Here is a 17,034-nt window from a genome sequence, read left to right as displayed (position 1 = left end):
CCAAGGCCTGGGCTTTTAGAAAACACAAAAAGCCAAAAATTAACTACTTCTGTTTCTCTTTGTCTTTTGACTGTGGCTTCTCTTTCCCTAGGCCAAGGCTGAATAAATACCGAGCTTAAAAGTAAAAGGACTGCTCAGTAAACAAAGAGATGTATTTGTCATGTACACATACGTGGATGTGTTTGTATGTATGTTTGGTGTGTGTGTATACAAATGCATGTGTATATTTCTATTTTTGGATGCATACCATAGGGAAACTTGAGTGATATGTTTCCATACTATATAGATACATAAAGGAGGCAAAAATATAATTTGCTTTTGCTTCTTAAACTGTTGAGCATGAACATCATCGGTTATTATGTGTATCTCCAGACAAACGATATCTGTAAATGATAATTCTCAAGGCTTTACAGACGGTCCTGAGTATAACTGCAATTAGAATCCACTGCTTCAAGACTGTTGGGGCTTGGTACTTATTACTCCAATGCTCCACTGAAGTGTTACTCAGGGCTGAAAATAGTGAGCAAGACTTATGACCTCCAAGCATATCTGTTCCGAAGGGCTTCAGTCTTTAAGGGGAGGATGTTGGGTGGCTGGAGGTAGAAATGAGTTCACCCCTTGGTTCTCCTGTCACCTACCCTTGAACTAATGAGTAATTATGTTCAATGCCCCTGTATGCAGGGTATGATATGAAGTAGGTTAAACTTAATCCTCCCCATCAAGAACTCAGTGCTAAAAAAGAACTTGAAAGAGTTCCAGCACTGAGCTATTGGATAACGGTTATTGCAAGTCCCTCCCATAATGACTCTGCAGCTAAAAAGGGAAAGCATGGTACCCAGGGTTTGTTTGCATTTACAGATGAGTTCTTCCTGCCACTTCCACCTAGCTCAGCCCTTTGTGAGCTAACCTCAGGCGTAGGCCACCACTTGCCTCCTTCTCTAACCAGGCTGGAAGGGTTTTAAGATTGATATTGTAAGTTGGCTTTTTTCCTTAAAATTTCTTAATTCTGGGAGGCACTGCTTAGGGATATAGGCTCTGGATCTGGAGTCCAATAGACTTGGCTCAAATCCATGTTCTGCTATGTATTAGCAGTGTAAACACATGCCTCTGTGTTCTCATCTGTAAAACAGCGTTAACACCAACACCTGGTTCAGTAGATTATATTTAGTTAGTGCTTATCAGGCAATAACCAGCAATATTATTAATAATTCCCATTTATTTTCCAAGGAACTCTGGCAAAAATATATGCATTCTTACAGTCAATGTGTATTGAGTGCTATGTTTGAGATGTAATCCTATTTTCAAAACTCTATAAAAGACTCTAAATGGACCACTGGTTAGGAAGTATGGGAAGTTAGGAAACCTCCACTTACTAGCTGCATAAGCTTGAGCAGGTTACTTGTCCTCTATGAACCTCAGTTTCCTCATCGCTAAAATGGGAAGGAAACAATAATGACAAGCAGAAGAATTTGCCACAAAATAAGTCAGCTCAAGATAAATAACCTAAAGAGGTGAGAATTACAACTTTCATGAGGGCCATCGGCCTTTTAAGTGAAGCTACAACTTCTAGCCCTAGGTAAATTACATGTGTAGGCATTTGTGTGTGCACATTCATCACGCACACATGCACGCACACACAAGAATTCTAAATGCAATTTCAGGGGTACACAGATCCAGGCTAAACTCCCTGGATAAAAGAAATATCAGTAGTAGGGGATACCAACCCCCTAAACTGAGCATGTTATCAAATGGGGAAATGGAATCTGCCTGTAAGTTTTCTGGTAGATACAGGGGGAATTGGACTGCATTCCATAGCTTGTGTTTTTGACAAGAGAATACAGAGACAAAATGTTTCCTGGAATCGAACTCAAGCATGTTTTTTTCTAAGAGCTGAATATACCATAAGTTTCGCGATTTGTTTCTGTGTTTTTGTCTGAGGAGGGTCACTTTCACTTCAGGATATAATGTTAATCGAGTTTCCTCAAATTAAAAAAGTAAATAAATGAGAAAGAGAAAGAGAGATAGTGAAAGCGAGAGAGACGCTAGTGTCAGTGTGGAAGATGAAGATGTTAAGTTTTTCTTTATCCTTTGCTGAATCCCTTAGTCATCCCCTTTCTGCTAGGAGGCAATGTGGTTATGCAAAGATTTCTTATTTGTATTTTCACTGATGCAACTGCAGGTTTTGAATTACTGGTAGTCTTTGCATAAAGACTAAAACAATAAAAGCATAATTAGAATACATTGTATACAGCCAACTCCAGTTTTATTTTGCCCCAGCTCTGTATTTATGATAAATCACTAAACATGAACGCTCTTTAGGGAGGGTGATTTTAGGTCTCATCTCTCCACTGAGCAAAAACAGTGCCTGTGACTGGAGCCTGAATTTCAATTTTGCAAGTGTACAGTTGAAGTGAATAATATTTGGCACAATGCAGTGCACAACTGAGCCACTAAATGGCTGATTTACTAAATTATTATTAGATGAGCCCTTGCTGTTCCAAATGAAAGTGCAGTCACTGTCTTCCTTCATGGTGTGTTCAAATTGTTCTGTGTTTAAATATTCAGCATGAGGCTAATGTGAACTGATGAACTGAGACTATAAACATTCACTTTCAATACAGATAGAGCGACAGAGATGCAACATATCATGTGGCCCGCAGAGGTGAAAATGATTTATATTTAAGGATGTTGCTGCCGACTTCCATTACTTTAAGATACTCTTAATTAGCCTGGTGTTTGAAATGACTAATTCACGTGTACAGGGAGAGCCGCTTCATAGAGGCTGAGATTTTCGAATGCCAGTGAAGGAGTAGCTACCATGAGGATTTGCTACCTCTGTATTTCCAAGGAAGCCTTGAGTTCCTTCATGGCGGGCTGGCCACACAGCACCAGCAGACGAGCATGTCTGCCAGAGATACTATGGGGCTTTGACATTCAGTGAGCTTTTGGAGACCCACCAAAAGAGTCCACAATCCTTCCTTCCCACCATCCACCCTCCTGGTGTTCACCTCCCTTATAATCCCAACCTACTACACAGCCAGCCACACTGATACTTCAATCCCCATGTCACCAGCTTCTTTACTGACACCTGCTGGAATGAACAACAACCTTTTGCTCCTTGGACAAATAGGACCCTCCTCTCTCTTCCCCTTTGAGGGCAGTTATAGGCAAGCACTTAAAATACTGTGATCACTTACAGTAGATTAGAAATTTTTATTGGTGCTGTGTTGCCATAACAACATGAAGACAGCAGATGACTTAAGCTAAGCTTGCAAAGCAAAAGGCTGCTCATCTGGCAGTTAAAATGAATACAGTTCATTTCACAAGTTTCCCATATGGACGCTTAGTGTATGATAATGAGGAGACCATATGGTGAGAGAAAATGCACTGAGAACAATTGGGTTCCACTGGCTGAGTGGGAAGTTGGGAGAGAAAACCCGGGTGAGAGATTCTGGTGTGCTCTCTGGGTTCAAGGTTTGGCGGAGGTTTGTTTGGGACTGTTGTTTTCCACAGGGGTTTCGCGTTTCTTAATCCGTTCCTTAATATGTCGGCTGTGTGAAATGACAAACATCTTGCAAATTTTGCAATATCATTCATCACAAACTGTCAGCAGTGTTTGCAAATCTGACTTGCAAGATCTTTTAAATGTGTTGTTCTTAAAAGGCAACAGTACTAAGTTTTTAGACAAAGTGCAGGAAAATTTAAGCACTTCTGACAAGCAGAAACATTAACAGTAATCATTTTAAAAACACTCGCATCTTTTGCCTGCATGTTTAGCTGTAAATAATGCTAGAATGTATAAAAGCTTTAAAGTAAAAATGTAATAAATACTTTTTATTATGTTTCATAAAGGATAAAAAATGCTTTGAGCTATGTCTACGTGTTATCTATACATGCAGACGTATAGAGATGGATGACTCCCATTCTCCTTACTACTAACCAGATTGGGGACCTGGGAGGACAGCTTGAAAAAGGCTCTGAAGTCAATTCTGTACTATACATGCTTCATAAAAGATGAATATAAATGCATTAGTTAGACACGGTGAGCTAAATTAGAAGGTCAGGCAGGGCTGGGAGGGCTGAAAAATCACACAACCAATGAGTGTAATTACTCTTTTTTAAGTCTATTAAGTGGTGTTGTTCTATCAAGGCTCAGGGGTATAGGACATGAAGAACAAGATAAAGTAATGTGTATTTATTACTCCCACTGGATCAATTTACCAGATATTTTCAGCTCCATAAAGCAAAATACACAAATGCAGCCTTTGTTACTTTTCCCAAACTGCTTTATTTTCTCTAAAAGAGGGGCTGGCTCTTGGAGAAAAGACTCATTTGCCCTGAGAAGGTCCCCAGGCCAAGCCTTCTCAGTAGGGAAATGAGAGAAAGCTGGTGAGAATCTACATAAGGTTGGGGGCCAGGTGTCTGCAGAGGAGACACCTCAAGGCAGAATTATTGGGGTCTTCATATCTACAGGAGAACTGGGAACTCAACATAGTGAAGACAGTGAGGCTACCGACCCTGAGGGCCTGAGTTTGAATCGTAGTTTTCCCACTTGCTAGCTGTGACGTCGTAGCAAGTCATTCAGACCTCTGGGCACTCTAACTCCTCATCTGTAAAATGGGGAACACCCATGGTGAGGGGATTAGTGGCCCCCATTTACTGGAGTCTCACTAGATGCCAGGGATGCCTCTTGGCATAAATTATCTCATTAACACCTAACAACAACGCCGTGAGGCAGCTGCTTTACAGAGGAGAAACCTGAAGCGTGGGAGGTTGAGTCGTGTGCACCAAGTAGTGGTTCTCGTTTCCAAAACGCACATCTTTCTGACTTGAGAGCCCACTCTCTTGGCCTCTGTGCTCTTCGAAAACCTTAATAATGCAGTGCTGGGCTCACAGTAGGCATAAAGTAAACATTCCTTGCTTCCTAGGGTTCACAGCTGACACGCCTGACGCCAGTTAAACTCAGGGTGTGCTCTCACTGCCTTAGGGCTAAGGCTCACTGACCACTCATGAAGGCAACTAACATACTGCAAGGGGGCGGAGATACCTCTGACCTTGAACACAGAGAGCGATCCTTGCTCAGTGTATCTGGATTGCATCACTGCAGCCATCAGCATCTCAGAATTTCTGATCGACCACGTTCCCCATCCCCTCCACCTCTAAATTACAAGAAGAGTCAACCTTGACCCCAAAGTTGGTCACATGTTCCTCCCCTTCCTGCCAGGATCCAGAGAGAAAGGCGAAACTGTATGAAACAGAACAGAATGCTGTGATTTAAAAACCTTAGCCTGCCCTTTTCTCCCTGTGTATATGAAAAAGGAAACCAAAAAACATCTGGGGTTAGCATAATTACAGTATTTTAAATTTGTGTGTACAGCAACTATCACTGATGGTGACTTTCAGGGACAAAATAATTTACAGAGCAGGATTCCGCCTGCTCCCGTTTTCCTATTTGGTAAATGGGAAAGATGTCTGCTGCCCCAGCTTCTCTCGCAGGAGGGACTCCAATAAAACAAAGCACGTCCAAATTTTTTTGAAAAAGAACAAGCCTGTATACAAAGGCATATTATTATGGAAAGCTGTCTGCTTGGTCTTTGGAGCAGTTTCATTTGACAGAATGTGTGGGTGGTTGTATGAATCTAGCTTTGTCTATTCACAAACACATGGGTTTAATAAAGAGGAGTTTGTTTTTTAAGGTGTGTGGTCCATAGCTCACTGAAACACTCCTGTTTGACAAACACTGACCATGATCCTAAGAAAGGCGCAGCCCATTTTTATGCCCCTAACAATGGACAGCAGGAGTATAAATCTCCCCAGTCCACAGGAATACCTTGTGCTGGCTCCATCCGCCACTTCCTGACCCTGCCCTTGAACTCTCTCCACTTTAACATTCAAAGCCAAGAGGACAGCCACTTGGCTCTGAGTCACACTGAGAGCTTCCTGGGGTGGGCTCCGGCCAGGCCTTGCACGATCAAGTGGCTAGATGCAAGCCGTGGAGTGTTTCCTTAACACACAAATCCATTGTGTCCTTGATTACTCTTTCCAAACCCAGGAAACAAGGGTTGGGAATTTTACCATCAGGGACAAAGTGACACGTGCCTATGCTATTTGTTCAACATTTCTGAACATAACATGCAACCATAAAAGTGTTTTCAAAAGTAAGTACACAAACTCAACCCTAGATTCCATTTCTCTCCTTTCCTTTCTAATCAGAAAAAGGACTGTCTGGTTTCTGTAGACCTCAACCATTAAACCAGATTTGTCTTCTAGTTCTGTTACCCAGGCTGGAGTGCAGTGGTGGGTATGTCTCACTGCAGCCTTGACCTCCTAGGCTTAAGCAGTCCTCCCACCTCAGCCTCCCAAGTAGCTGGGACTACATGCACACACCACCATACCTGGCTAACTTTTTTCATTTTGCAGAGGTAGGGTCTTGTGATGGTGCCCAGGCTAGTATCGAATTCCTGGCCTCAAGCAATTCTCCCACCTCTGCTTCCCAAATTGCTGGGAATACTGGCATGAGCCACAGCTCACTAAGTATTTTTAAAGTGGCAACTATGGGCCAGATGCTATGCCAAGGACACCCATGAGATGACCTCTCTTTATCCTCACATGATCCTATGATCCTCTATGAGCTAGCATGATTAATTATCCCCATTTTATCGATGAAGAAACTGAGGCACAGAGGAGAAATCACATGTTCAACTGCTCACCAGGATTAGGATTTCCTGTTCTGCCGAGATTGGGTGGAAGAGCTCTCAGAAGCAAGGGTCCCATTGTCACTCAACTGGCAAATCATCATAGCTACCTTTTGTTAGCTCTAAATAAGTCATTGAAATGTAACTTGGAAAGGTACAACATAGCACCGTCCCCATTTAACAGAGGAAGACACTGAGGCACAGAGAGGTAAAAAATTTTGACCTAGGTTGCACAGCTAGAAAGTGGCCAATGTCTGAATTCCACCTTGTCCAACCTGACTCTCCTCAATACCTCCAGTGGACTCAAGAGATCAAATGGTAAAGCAAGTGCTAAAGTGAATATAGTGCCCAAATGGGAACAATGGGAAGAATCTGGCATGGTGCCCCTGCCTTTGTTCTAACACTAAGACAGCTAAGGCACCTACCATTAGTCAGACCCACATCATTTATATCATCGTGCTATAAAATTACCAGTTGTCCCATAGGAAATTCATGGGACCATGTTCTTGCTAGACAGAGGAACCTAATGGTAAATCTCTCCATAGACCATCTATGCCATGGGTGGAGACTGCTGTTTATTATTATATTATTTAATCTACTAAATAATAAATAACCTGTAGATGATGTAATTGCTTATCAAGAATAAATTGGGTTGGAAAAGGAAAGGGAAGGACAGCACTTCAGTGGAAGTGAGGTTGTTCTGGGAAATTGAAGGTTGAAACTGAAGGCATCATCTCTGAAAACTGAAGGTGTTTTCCCCCCTCAGTTAAGATGCAGGACACATGCCCTTGCTCATCACAGTCCTTCCTCTCTTGGAGCAGTTAGCACCCCTCCTCCCCATGCGCCTCACATCTGTGTAGTGACCTGAGGGGTGGGTTTCTCCCATATAGGGCCAGTTCTGACAGGTGGCCCTGCCTACAAGGGCAGCCAGCACACAGGTAGGATTTGATGACGAACTGGTCCCCCAAGGAGGTTCACCGAGCTAAGAAGGATGGCAACTTCATTTTCACAAGTGTTTTACAAGGATACCTAGACCTGGAAATGGCATATCTCTCGATTTACGGTGGCAAGAAAGAGTCCTTGAAACTAATTCAATTTAATGTTAATAGTTTTTACCTGTGTGGTAAATGAAGCTTTTTGCTGTCAGTAAACAGTGAATGGAAGCTCAATGAATTCTGTACTTTGAGCTTCCTTCACATTTAACTGCCTGCTTTTGAGTCCTCACAGAATGTTGGTTGCACTTTTCTTTAATGTGCTATTATTTTTGGTTATGATTAGTTGTGTTTGGGACTCTCTCCCACATACAACCCAAGTTCCTGAGGTACAGGGATGGGGACATCCCAAACATTCACAACAGGTATGCAATAGTCAATAAAGGTCAGTTTCCTTCTGTCTGCACTGGCAGTTAATGATGTATTGGTGACATATATGACTCTGTCTTGAATTTTTGTTTAATGTCTCTCATATTTGTGCCTATTTTCCCAACTAGGTAGAATGCCTTAGGAGAAGAGAGGTTGCCTTTGCCCAGTATCAGGATCTACCAATACATTTTGAGTTCTAACTATTCTCCTCTTGCCAGGACTAAGTACGGATCCTCATAGACAGAAATTTGGTGTTCCTTTTTCTTTCGAGAATTGGTAAGATGTAGCAATTAAGTAGCTCAGACTCTAGGGTCATGCTGCATAGGTTGGAATATCAGTTTAGCAATTTACATGCTATGTGACCTTGGGCAAATTATTATTTAATCTCTCTTTGCTTCATTATTTTCTCTTCTAATATAGGAATGGTAATACTACCAACATCAGAGCGTTGTTGAGAAGATAAAATGGCATAGCAGATATAAAAGTAAGCACGGTGTTGCCTGGCACATAAGTGCTTGCTACTTTTATTATTGCTTACCTTATAGCACCAAACACACAAAACACAAAAATATGAGTTGTTTACCTATGAACTAATTTTTATCAGCAGCAGAGTTTTCTGCAAATCACTCAAGTCCAAATTTTCAGAGACTACAAAAAGACAGTATCCTCACCTTTGGCAAACGCTCAGGGTCACCAGGGTGCCGAGGAATGACCTTCTGTAACCTCTGGAAACCATAATCGATGGTGGGTTCGTTGAGCGCTGCAATAAAGAAGTCACACGATTAGTACATTTTCAAGAAATAAAGCAGAACATGGCTTGCAACACTAATGGTATGGAAATAACCAGGAAGTCCAAAGTTTAATTGATACTTTTGAACTGGATCAGAAGATGATTACGTGAGTGATCTCTTTGCTGAAATTTCCACCATCTGCTTTATACCACGATGGGGAGTGACCTGGCCAAAAGAACATTAGGAGTAGGTCTTGAACAGTGTTCCTTTGGCCAAATTCTACACTCCTTATGTGATCATAAATAGAAAGTAAAATGGTATTTGATGTGAGATTTTTAGGATTCACTTTAATTCAGTTGCTCAGGTAAAAACACTCAAGGGCTTGCCTGGCAGTATCTATATCCTGTAAACAGCAGGAGAATTAAAAGTATCTGCTTAACTGCAAAATCCCTAGCTGACCTCAGCTGATACAATATCTTAGCACAATTAAGCATGCAAGAGGCTGGTGAGAGCAGAGGAGAGTGAATAGAAGTGAATCTTCCAGGTATGGAAAGCCGGTGCCACCCTTGAGAGAGTCTGCAAAGGGGATGGGTATTGAAAATGCCCTGATTCAAAACCCTCACATCTGAAATGATAGATCCTTTCACCAACATTGATATTATTTGGAACCAGCGTCTGAAGTACTAGCTTAGAGCAGCCGAGTCTCCAAAAATAATCCTTGAAAAGACCAAAAGAAGAGCAAACCTGGAATAACATTTGGAGACCATGGACCTTGCTGTGTGCACACTGACCACACACTCTTCAAAGCATGCTTAAATTAAACACAATATTAAGTGGACTCTGGTCTATCATTTTCAAAATTTCTCCCTGGTATATGAAATATCTTCAGGCTGTCTCACGTGAAATAGTGGAGATGCAAAACATGGCAGCTCCTATCCATAGCCTCCACCTCCCTATATTCTCTAAGTAAGGGGTAAGTGGGTGTTTTTAAAATTTCTTTTCTTTTTTAGTGTAATCAAAGTGTTCAACCACATATTTTCTCACATGCTGAATAAAAAAGACAGTCTGTGTAGTTCTGACATTTAGCTATACATTAAAAAACAAGTTGCCACACGCTTTACTTAAAATGCATTTCCATTAACCTAAATTTTAAAAGTAAGATTCATACTAGTACTAACTTTAAAAAAACTGTATTAAATTCAAATAGGTCCCAAGGCTAATGGAAGCAATTTGTATACCAACCCAAACTGACTGGCCCACTTTTCAAAATACAGGTATGATAATCTTGTGGTTTTAAAAGGACATTTAAATTGAAAGACTGTGAATTTAGTACATAATTATACCAATAGAACCCTTTAACTTGTCAACTTGTAAATCTAAAAGGCTATCAATCATTTCTAAAGAGGAAATAAACCTTAAAATTCCTTGATTGACAGTGCTTACTTTTTATGTAAGGAAAAAAAGAAAGGAAAAAAAGGCTGCATAAAGTGGCCAGAAATCCATTTACAAAAGTACATTGTTTTACATAGGTGAGTAAAAAGCCAATAATTACACCTCCAAAAGCACATAAATCAGAGTAAGTACTTTTTCTTCACTTGTATATTTTAAGTTAGATGAACTTTAGGTAACTTTTTATTAAAAAGATTTTTTCCCCAAATGCAATGCTTATTGAAGTCATTAATAGAGTGGCATTTTCATTTAAGATAATGTAATCATTTTTGCAAATATGAGATTTAGTCAACCCTCCCCCCCATTTCCAAACAGTAAACTTTCAACCTGTCTCTTGTGGAAATTAACTAAAATTACACTCAGGTGTACCAAATCTTTCTATCTATACTAGTATATGAGTTAGGACACAATATTTATTATTATTTCCATTTTATGAATTTCTAAACCCTTGAGAAGAATTCTTTTTTCAAATTAGACTTGTAGAGAAATGCCATAGAATTCTTTATTCAGGGAAGCTGTTACTTGTAAAATCCACGGTATTTAATCAAGAAATGCATGAGAGAGACAGGAATCAGCACCAAGGTTTATTTATCATATCCACCCCCTACCCATAATGCTACTTGCCAACAAAAATGTTTAACCATAAATAGTAGCTTTAGACAATTAAATGCATCATTTTAGTATCTGAAAACATAATTCAGCATCCTGAAAATTCTAATTCTTGGTTTTACTTTTCAGTCTAAGGTACCAATAAAATTGGAATTGTTGCCCCACCTCTTCAATCATTAGCATAATGAATTCCTATTGTGTCTAGAAATTCATGGTTGTTAGCTGAATGACTGTCTGATGTATGGTGGGGAGGGATATGTTTCTCCGGCTACATGGCCAATTCACAGAGGAATGACCGACAATATCAGCAATTAAAAGAACCAATTCAAATATCATATGGAACTAATAGCTAAAGAGCTGAGGAGAAGTCATTCTGCTGTCCCAGAGTAATTGAATTAGACATATTAAACTTATTATTCAAAGACAAATAAGGATTTACTCCATGGACGTGTACTATGTGAGAGGAAATATTTAAAGAGTAAGGCAAGGGTTTTTAACTTATGTCCCATGCCTTTATGATTTGCTGTCTGTTCATAGTTTTAAACAAGTTAACCGGCCCTCAACACAGGTATTGAATATTACAATGGAATTGTCCAGTGCTGCAGACAAAGCTAACATTAAAGATGCTAGACAAAGCTCACTGTCCTAGATCCAAAGGAACCTGATGATTTATCTGATTGCACTGACTAGAGAAAAAAATTAAACCAATTACTGAGTGCGGGGGAGCCATCTGACAAAGACTGTTATTTTAATTGCCCCCACAAAAAATATATTAAATATCTGGGAAGTGAGGGATGGCTAATTTAAGACACCCTCATGGAATAGAATATGATGCAATCCTCAAAAGCAATGACATAGGAAAAAATATTTACTGATATATTGCTTGGTTAAAAAGTAGATTACAGGAGCACGTATACAATATAGTTACTTTTTTAAACAAGCATATATAGAATAAAGAAAATGTGTCTGTGTATAAACTGCCAAATAGTAGTTGTTTCTAAGTAGTGGGTCTTAAAGTGCTTTTCTTCCTGCTCTTTTTGCTGTGAATTTTCTAAATTTTCCACAATGAACATGTATTACTTTTATAATCAGAGAAAAAGGTTAAGAGCAAGAGATTGTTGCTGAGATGGAATCTGACCTGCTTGTATAAAGTAATGACATAAGAAACTATGCTTTAAAAGGGGTCTGTATACCCTTTAATAACCTTGCATAGGTTATTACAGACCATAAGAAAAATAAGTAGTATACTTTTGGCCAGTTGTATAAATATGTGACTATTCATAAACTCTCTGAAAATCAACAGAGAGGGTAACAGGGAGGAATCATAAAGAATGGTATATTTATTTCATCAGTGGGGGTAGTCATACCTTAGGGACATACATCTACTCTGCAAGAATGTAATATAAAGTTAATCCTTCAACAAAGTGACCTCATTGTACTCAAGCGCAGGGCTCAGGAGGCACCAGAAGAAATGAGACTAACCAATTTTTTTCCCCTCAAACTTGGGACAATTCCGAGAATCTGGTAGAGCAAGGAAAAAAAAAAAAAAAAAAAACTTAATTGGACACAATTAACCACAAATAAAGAAGCATGAGCATCTTAGATTGAAAAAAGAAAAACAGATGAAGCTGTAAACTGCAAGAGGAATGGAATGATGAGAACAGCTTGTGTGGCCCTGCTTCCAAATACCCAGTCCACACACTCTCTGAAAAGGGTTTGAGAGGGCGTCACCCTAAACCAGTTAGGAACGGTAACTGAATAAGGAAGGATCGTAGGTTTAGAAGAATCCGTTATCCCAAATAGAAAAGCCTCAATGTTTATATCATGAGAATAAAATGGGGCCAATGTATGCATTTTAAAACTTCCAGAAGACATTATACATTTATTCAGTAATCATTTTTAGCGTATACCATATGCTCAAGGAGAGGGGGTGGCATTCGTAGGAATGAACTGTTTAGTGTCACAATACCATCAGCCCTTAAAAACAAACTTTCTGAAAGGTACACATAATCCAACCCCCAAAGACAAATGAAATCCTCTACTTGCAGAGCTGGGACACAGCTCAGCATCTCACAGTCGGGTCCTCCTCACAGTCACCACCTCTGCTCTGCTCTTCTTTCTGACAAAGTCTAGGGTAACAATACACTTAATGGGGATACATTAAAGAACCATCAGGTTATTGAGGGGCCGCAGCAATTGAATTCAAGCTGTCTTCCCCTGACCCCTTCAAACTCATTTACTGGTAGATATTTACTGAACCCACGTAGTAGGACTTTGTGGGGTTGTATACAGCTTACGGAGGGGTACATCTGAAACATTTCCTGCAAATGCATAAAAAGCAAGATCAAATGCTCCTGAACAGGAGAGCAAGCTTGCAGGGTGATGTCTCAGCTGAGATTTCAGAAGGATCCCCTCACCCACAGCTATGATGTGATATTGTGGAATGGATATTGGTGGGATGTATCTGTTGTATGCACCAGGATGCCATTTCAACTGTATCAACATTACTACTTTTGAAAAAAAAGTTGATGAAATGGTTCAAAGAATCAAACCGTTTTATTCTGGCTTTATGTTGGGACTGCTTATAGAGGGGCTTTAGGTTCCTTCCGGATCTCATCATCTAGAGGGCTTTAGGTTCCTTCCAGATCTCATCATCTCAGACCCCTAAAGGCAACCAGTAACTTTTATTCCAACCAGTCTCTCAGCCTTTCTCTTTATGGGCTTCAATCCAGGTGGTGGTCAAGACAGAACAGCTCTGGTTCTACAAAGTTACAATCTCTAATGTCCAAATGTGCATGTAGCATGAAATGCTATACGCAAAGAAAATGAGATAACACAATTTTTTATGCACTCATACTAATCACAAATTTTACTCTTAATAATGAGTGAATTCTAACCAAATATATATGTGGCCTTTTTTATGCCTATAGTCTCTTTTTCTTTTTTAAAGAAATCCACTTCACAAACACATCAAATAAAGGAAATTCTCTGTAAGGGGGTTTATTTGCAAATTAAAATCATATAGTCAAGCCAGATGCATTCTCAGTTATGAAAATTGATTTTTCTCTTTTTGGAGTTTCCTTTTAAAGAAGTCACTCCTCCGTCCCCCTTAACTTCTTGAATACTTATTCTTGGAAACAATGGAAATGAGAGGCTGCAGAGTTCTGTTCAGAAACACCAGGGGAAAAGTGCTTTGGGTGCCATTCCAACATTGGCTCACAGAGTTCCCTGCTTTTATAGCTTAGCGACTCACTGCCGTGCTTTCACATATTTCTGGGGTTTTAATTTCCTTTTTTTAATGGTTGTGTGACATGATGTCATTTTGACTGGAAATAAAAAGAAATGCAGATATTAGGAAGGCAATATTAATATTCTATTGCCATTTAATGTCCAAACAAATATCTAGACTCTATGCCAAGTAATAAATAAAACCTCATAGCAGAGGCAATGATAAAACTAGCACCTGGGTCTCCAAGCTTCCCTGGTGACTACTCTATATTTGAACTAAAGGAGTAACAGCAGAGCATTTCCCTCCAAGGCAGATCCATTCTGGGCATGAGAGTTATTACATATGTGTTAGGCAGAGACTTTTTGTTCCATAATGGCCCCATTTTTCCCTCAGTCACTAAATTAACAACCAGAGGTAAACAATAAAACAGCAAGTTATCTTCATGAATCTATCTTTAAGACTGAGTTTAAAATATATAAACCGAAAAATCAACCAGAAACCTAAACAAGGCCAGAAATATTGTTCATGAGGAAATTTGTTGCACTTCCAGCCATTTGGATATTTCATTACCTGCCTAGATGTTTGATGCACAAACGGCACACCAGGTCACCTCTTCGGTGGAAGCGATACACTTCCTAAGAAACCTAACACCAAATTCCTTGCAAGTAGAGCTCCTGCTTTCCCCATGAAATGCTTTTACAGCTGGGTGCCCCTGCCTCTGGAGCGAGTGAGGCTCAGAAGGGCTTCAGGGGAGGACTCACTGAAACCACAGAAAGCTGTAACTTTCTGCAACAAGGGTGTCAAGACGAAGCCAACATAGGCAGACTTCACCAATATAGAAGCCAGAGGAAAATTTCCAAACTGCCTCTGAACACACCCTGATGTCTTATTTGTAGTCTTCGGGTCTCTTGATGTGTGACAACAACTTTGAGATTCAAAAATCAAGCAAAGGAAGCAATACCTCTCTCTACCACAGGCACAATCAGAGATATTAGGTGGCTTGAGTGGCTAAGTCCTTTTTACAAAGAGTATAGCCAGGGCAACATGCAAAGCAAAGGCTGAAGACAGAAGGTCAACTGAAAAGCAAAGAGCCTAGGAGGATGAAACAAAGCAGGGGCACTCGGAGGAAGACTGATGAGGGAAGATCCTCAGGACTGTAGCTTGGAGTGCAAAGAACTTGCATGTGCTTGGAAATTAACAACTCTTGGAGAAGGAAAAGCAATCAAGAAGTGGAACAAAGAATTAGGAGACTTGCTTTGGTTTTTCAAAATGAAATCACCTTACTGGTTTTCTAAAGCTAAAAGTAATGTTAACATAATTATTATATTTAAGAAAATGTTTAAAGGCAGGGAAACCCCCATAATATCCCCATTCATGTAGAAGCATGATTGATATTTTAGTATGCTTTCAAACATTTTCACAATACTATTTTATATATTTTATAAAAATATAGATTATATACATGCTTATACCTATCTCTTTTTGATGTTTGTAGCTTACCGTATTATACAGATAGACATAATTTATGTAACAAATCCTCCACAAACTAGAATGTAGGGTTTTTTCCCCCAAATTTTCACTGACTTAAGAAGCATTATAATGAGCACTTCTCAGGATAAAATAATACGCACATTTCAAGTCTTTCAGTATACATATCTCCCAACTATCCTTTGTAAAATTTATGCCAATTTACATTTTGACAGGTTACTTTCAAAGGCATCTGCAAAAGAAAACTAATTTTTAGGAGTTTGCATCTCGAAGTCAATTATTCTCTAAGTTATAAGAACCTCTGAAGATTGTAGGTGTTAACAGGCAGTCACTATGATTCCTTGTAGAGGTGCCATTTTATTTATTTATTTTTTTTGAGACGGAGTCTCGGTCTGTCGCCCAGGCTGGAGTGCAGTGGCGCAATCTCGGCTCCCTGCAAGCTCCGCCTCCCGGGTTCACGCCATTCTCCTGCCTCAGCCTCCCGAGTAGCTGGGACTACAGGCGCCCGCCACCGCGCCCAGCTAATTTTTTCTATTTTTAGTAGAGACGGGGTTTCACCGTGGTCTCGATTTCCTGACCTTGTGATCCGCCCGCCTCGGCCTCCCAAAGTGCTGGGATTACAGGCGTGAGCCACCGCGCCCGGCCAGAGGTGCCATTTTAAACATACCCTGAGGTCATATAAGACTCTTTTCAATAATAACAAAGTACTTTCTAGAAATTATCTCCTTGGTTCCTACAATGTGCCCTTGACGTAAACGTTAAAAATTACTCCTAATTCAAAGGTGGGAAACTGAGGCACAGAAAGAGTTGGTTGCATAAATTAGCACAGAAGCCTCATTGTTTATATTTTTGCAGTCCTTTATTCCAAGATGACTATTTTATGTTAATATTGATGAACCTCAATTTGCAGCACATTAACAAGTCCTGATACCAAATAAATTAAACTGCTGTTTTTGCTAAATATCTGTGAAACAAAATCCCAGCACTAACAGGAATCGCTGTGCCTCAGCTCCTGACATTTTACACATGAACAAGCCATTTCGTGGCCTGATTTTATTACGTAAGGCTCACCATGTCAACCAACACAAACCTTTCAGGGAGGCCGCCCTGGTATTTTAAATTTGCCCCCAAATGCTCAAGAAACTGTTTTCTGTCTCATCAAGTTCTTCTTATAGGTCTAAGCCTACAAGGAGCTCTCAAATGCTGATTTGACTTTAGAGAGAAAAAAACACAAATGCTGTCTCTGAGATACATTAAACCAATTTATACTACAACCGGTTGGCATTTTCTGGATGTATGTGAGAAGTTACTGGCAGCAGTGGAGCATCTCTTCATGAACAGACCGCTTTCTTGCCCTGGAGGGCTAACACTCTGTCTAAAATGGGAAGTAGGTGAATCTCCAATAATTAGGAAAAATTGTACTGCTCTCTAAGTGTACTACAGTTGATGAGAAAACCTGCCTGTTACTGTGT

The 17,034-nt window shown here is 39.9% G+C and overlaps 1 protein-coding gene across 3 annotated transcripts in view; it reads right to left on the bottom strand.

Moving 5' to 3' along the window:
- The window catches only part of EBF1 (early B-cell factor 1), a 426,701-nt gene that overhangs the window by 26,373 nt on the left and 383,294 nt on the right, over nt 1–17,034 (bottom strand). For all 3 annotated transcript variants that reach the window (XM_011966691.1, XM_011966692.1, XM_011966693.1), the window contains one exon: nt 8,728–8,816. In XM_011966691.1, the coding sequence (XP_011822081.1) occupies nt 8,728–8,816 (89 nt within the window). The remainder of the gene's footprint in view (nt 1–8,727; nt 8,817–17,034) is intronic.

This window comes from Mandrillus leucophaeus, unplaced genomic scaffold (assembly GCF_000951045.1).
Source record: "Mandrillus leucophaeus isolate KB7577 unplaced genomic scaffold, Mleu.le_1.0 Scaffold77, whole genome shotgun sequence".
NCBI lineage: Eukaryota > Metazoa > Chordata > Mammalia > Primates > Cercopithecidae > Mandrillus > Mandrillus leucophaeus.
The sequence above is the reverse complement of the archived record's forward strand: the minus strand, read 5'-3'. Positions and strand labels throughout refer to the sequence as shown.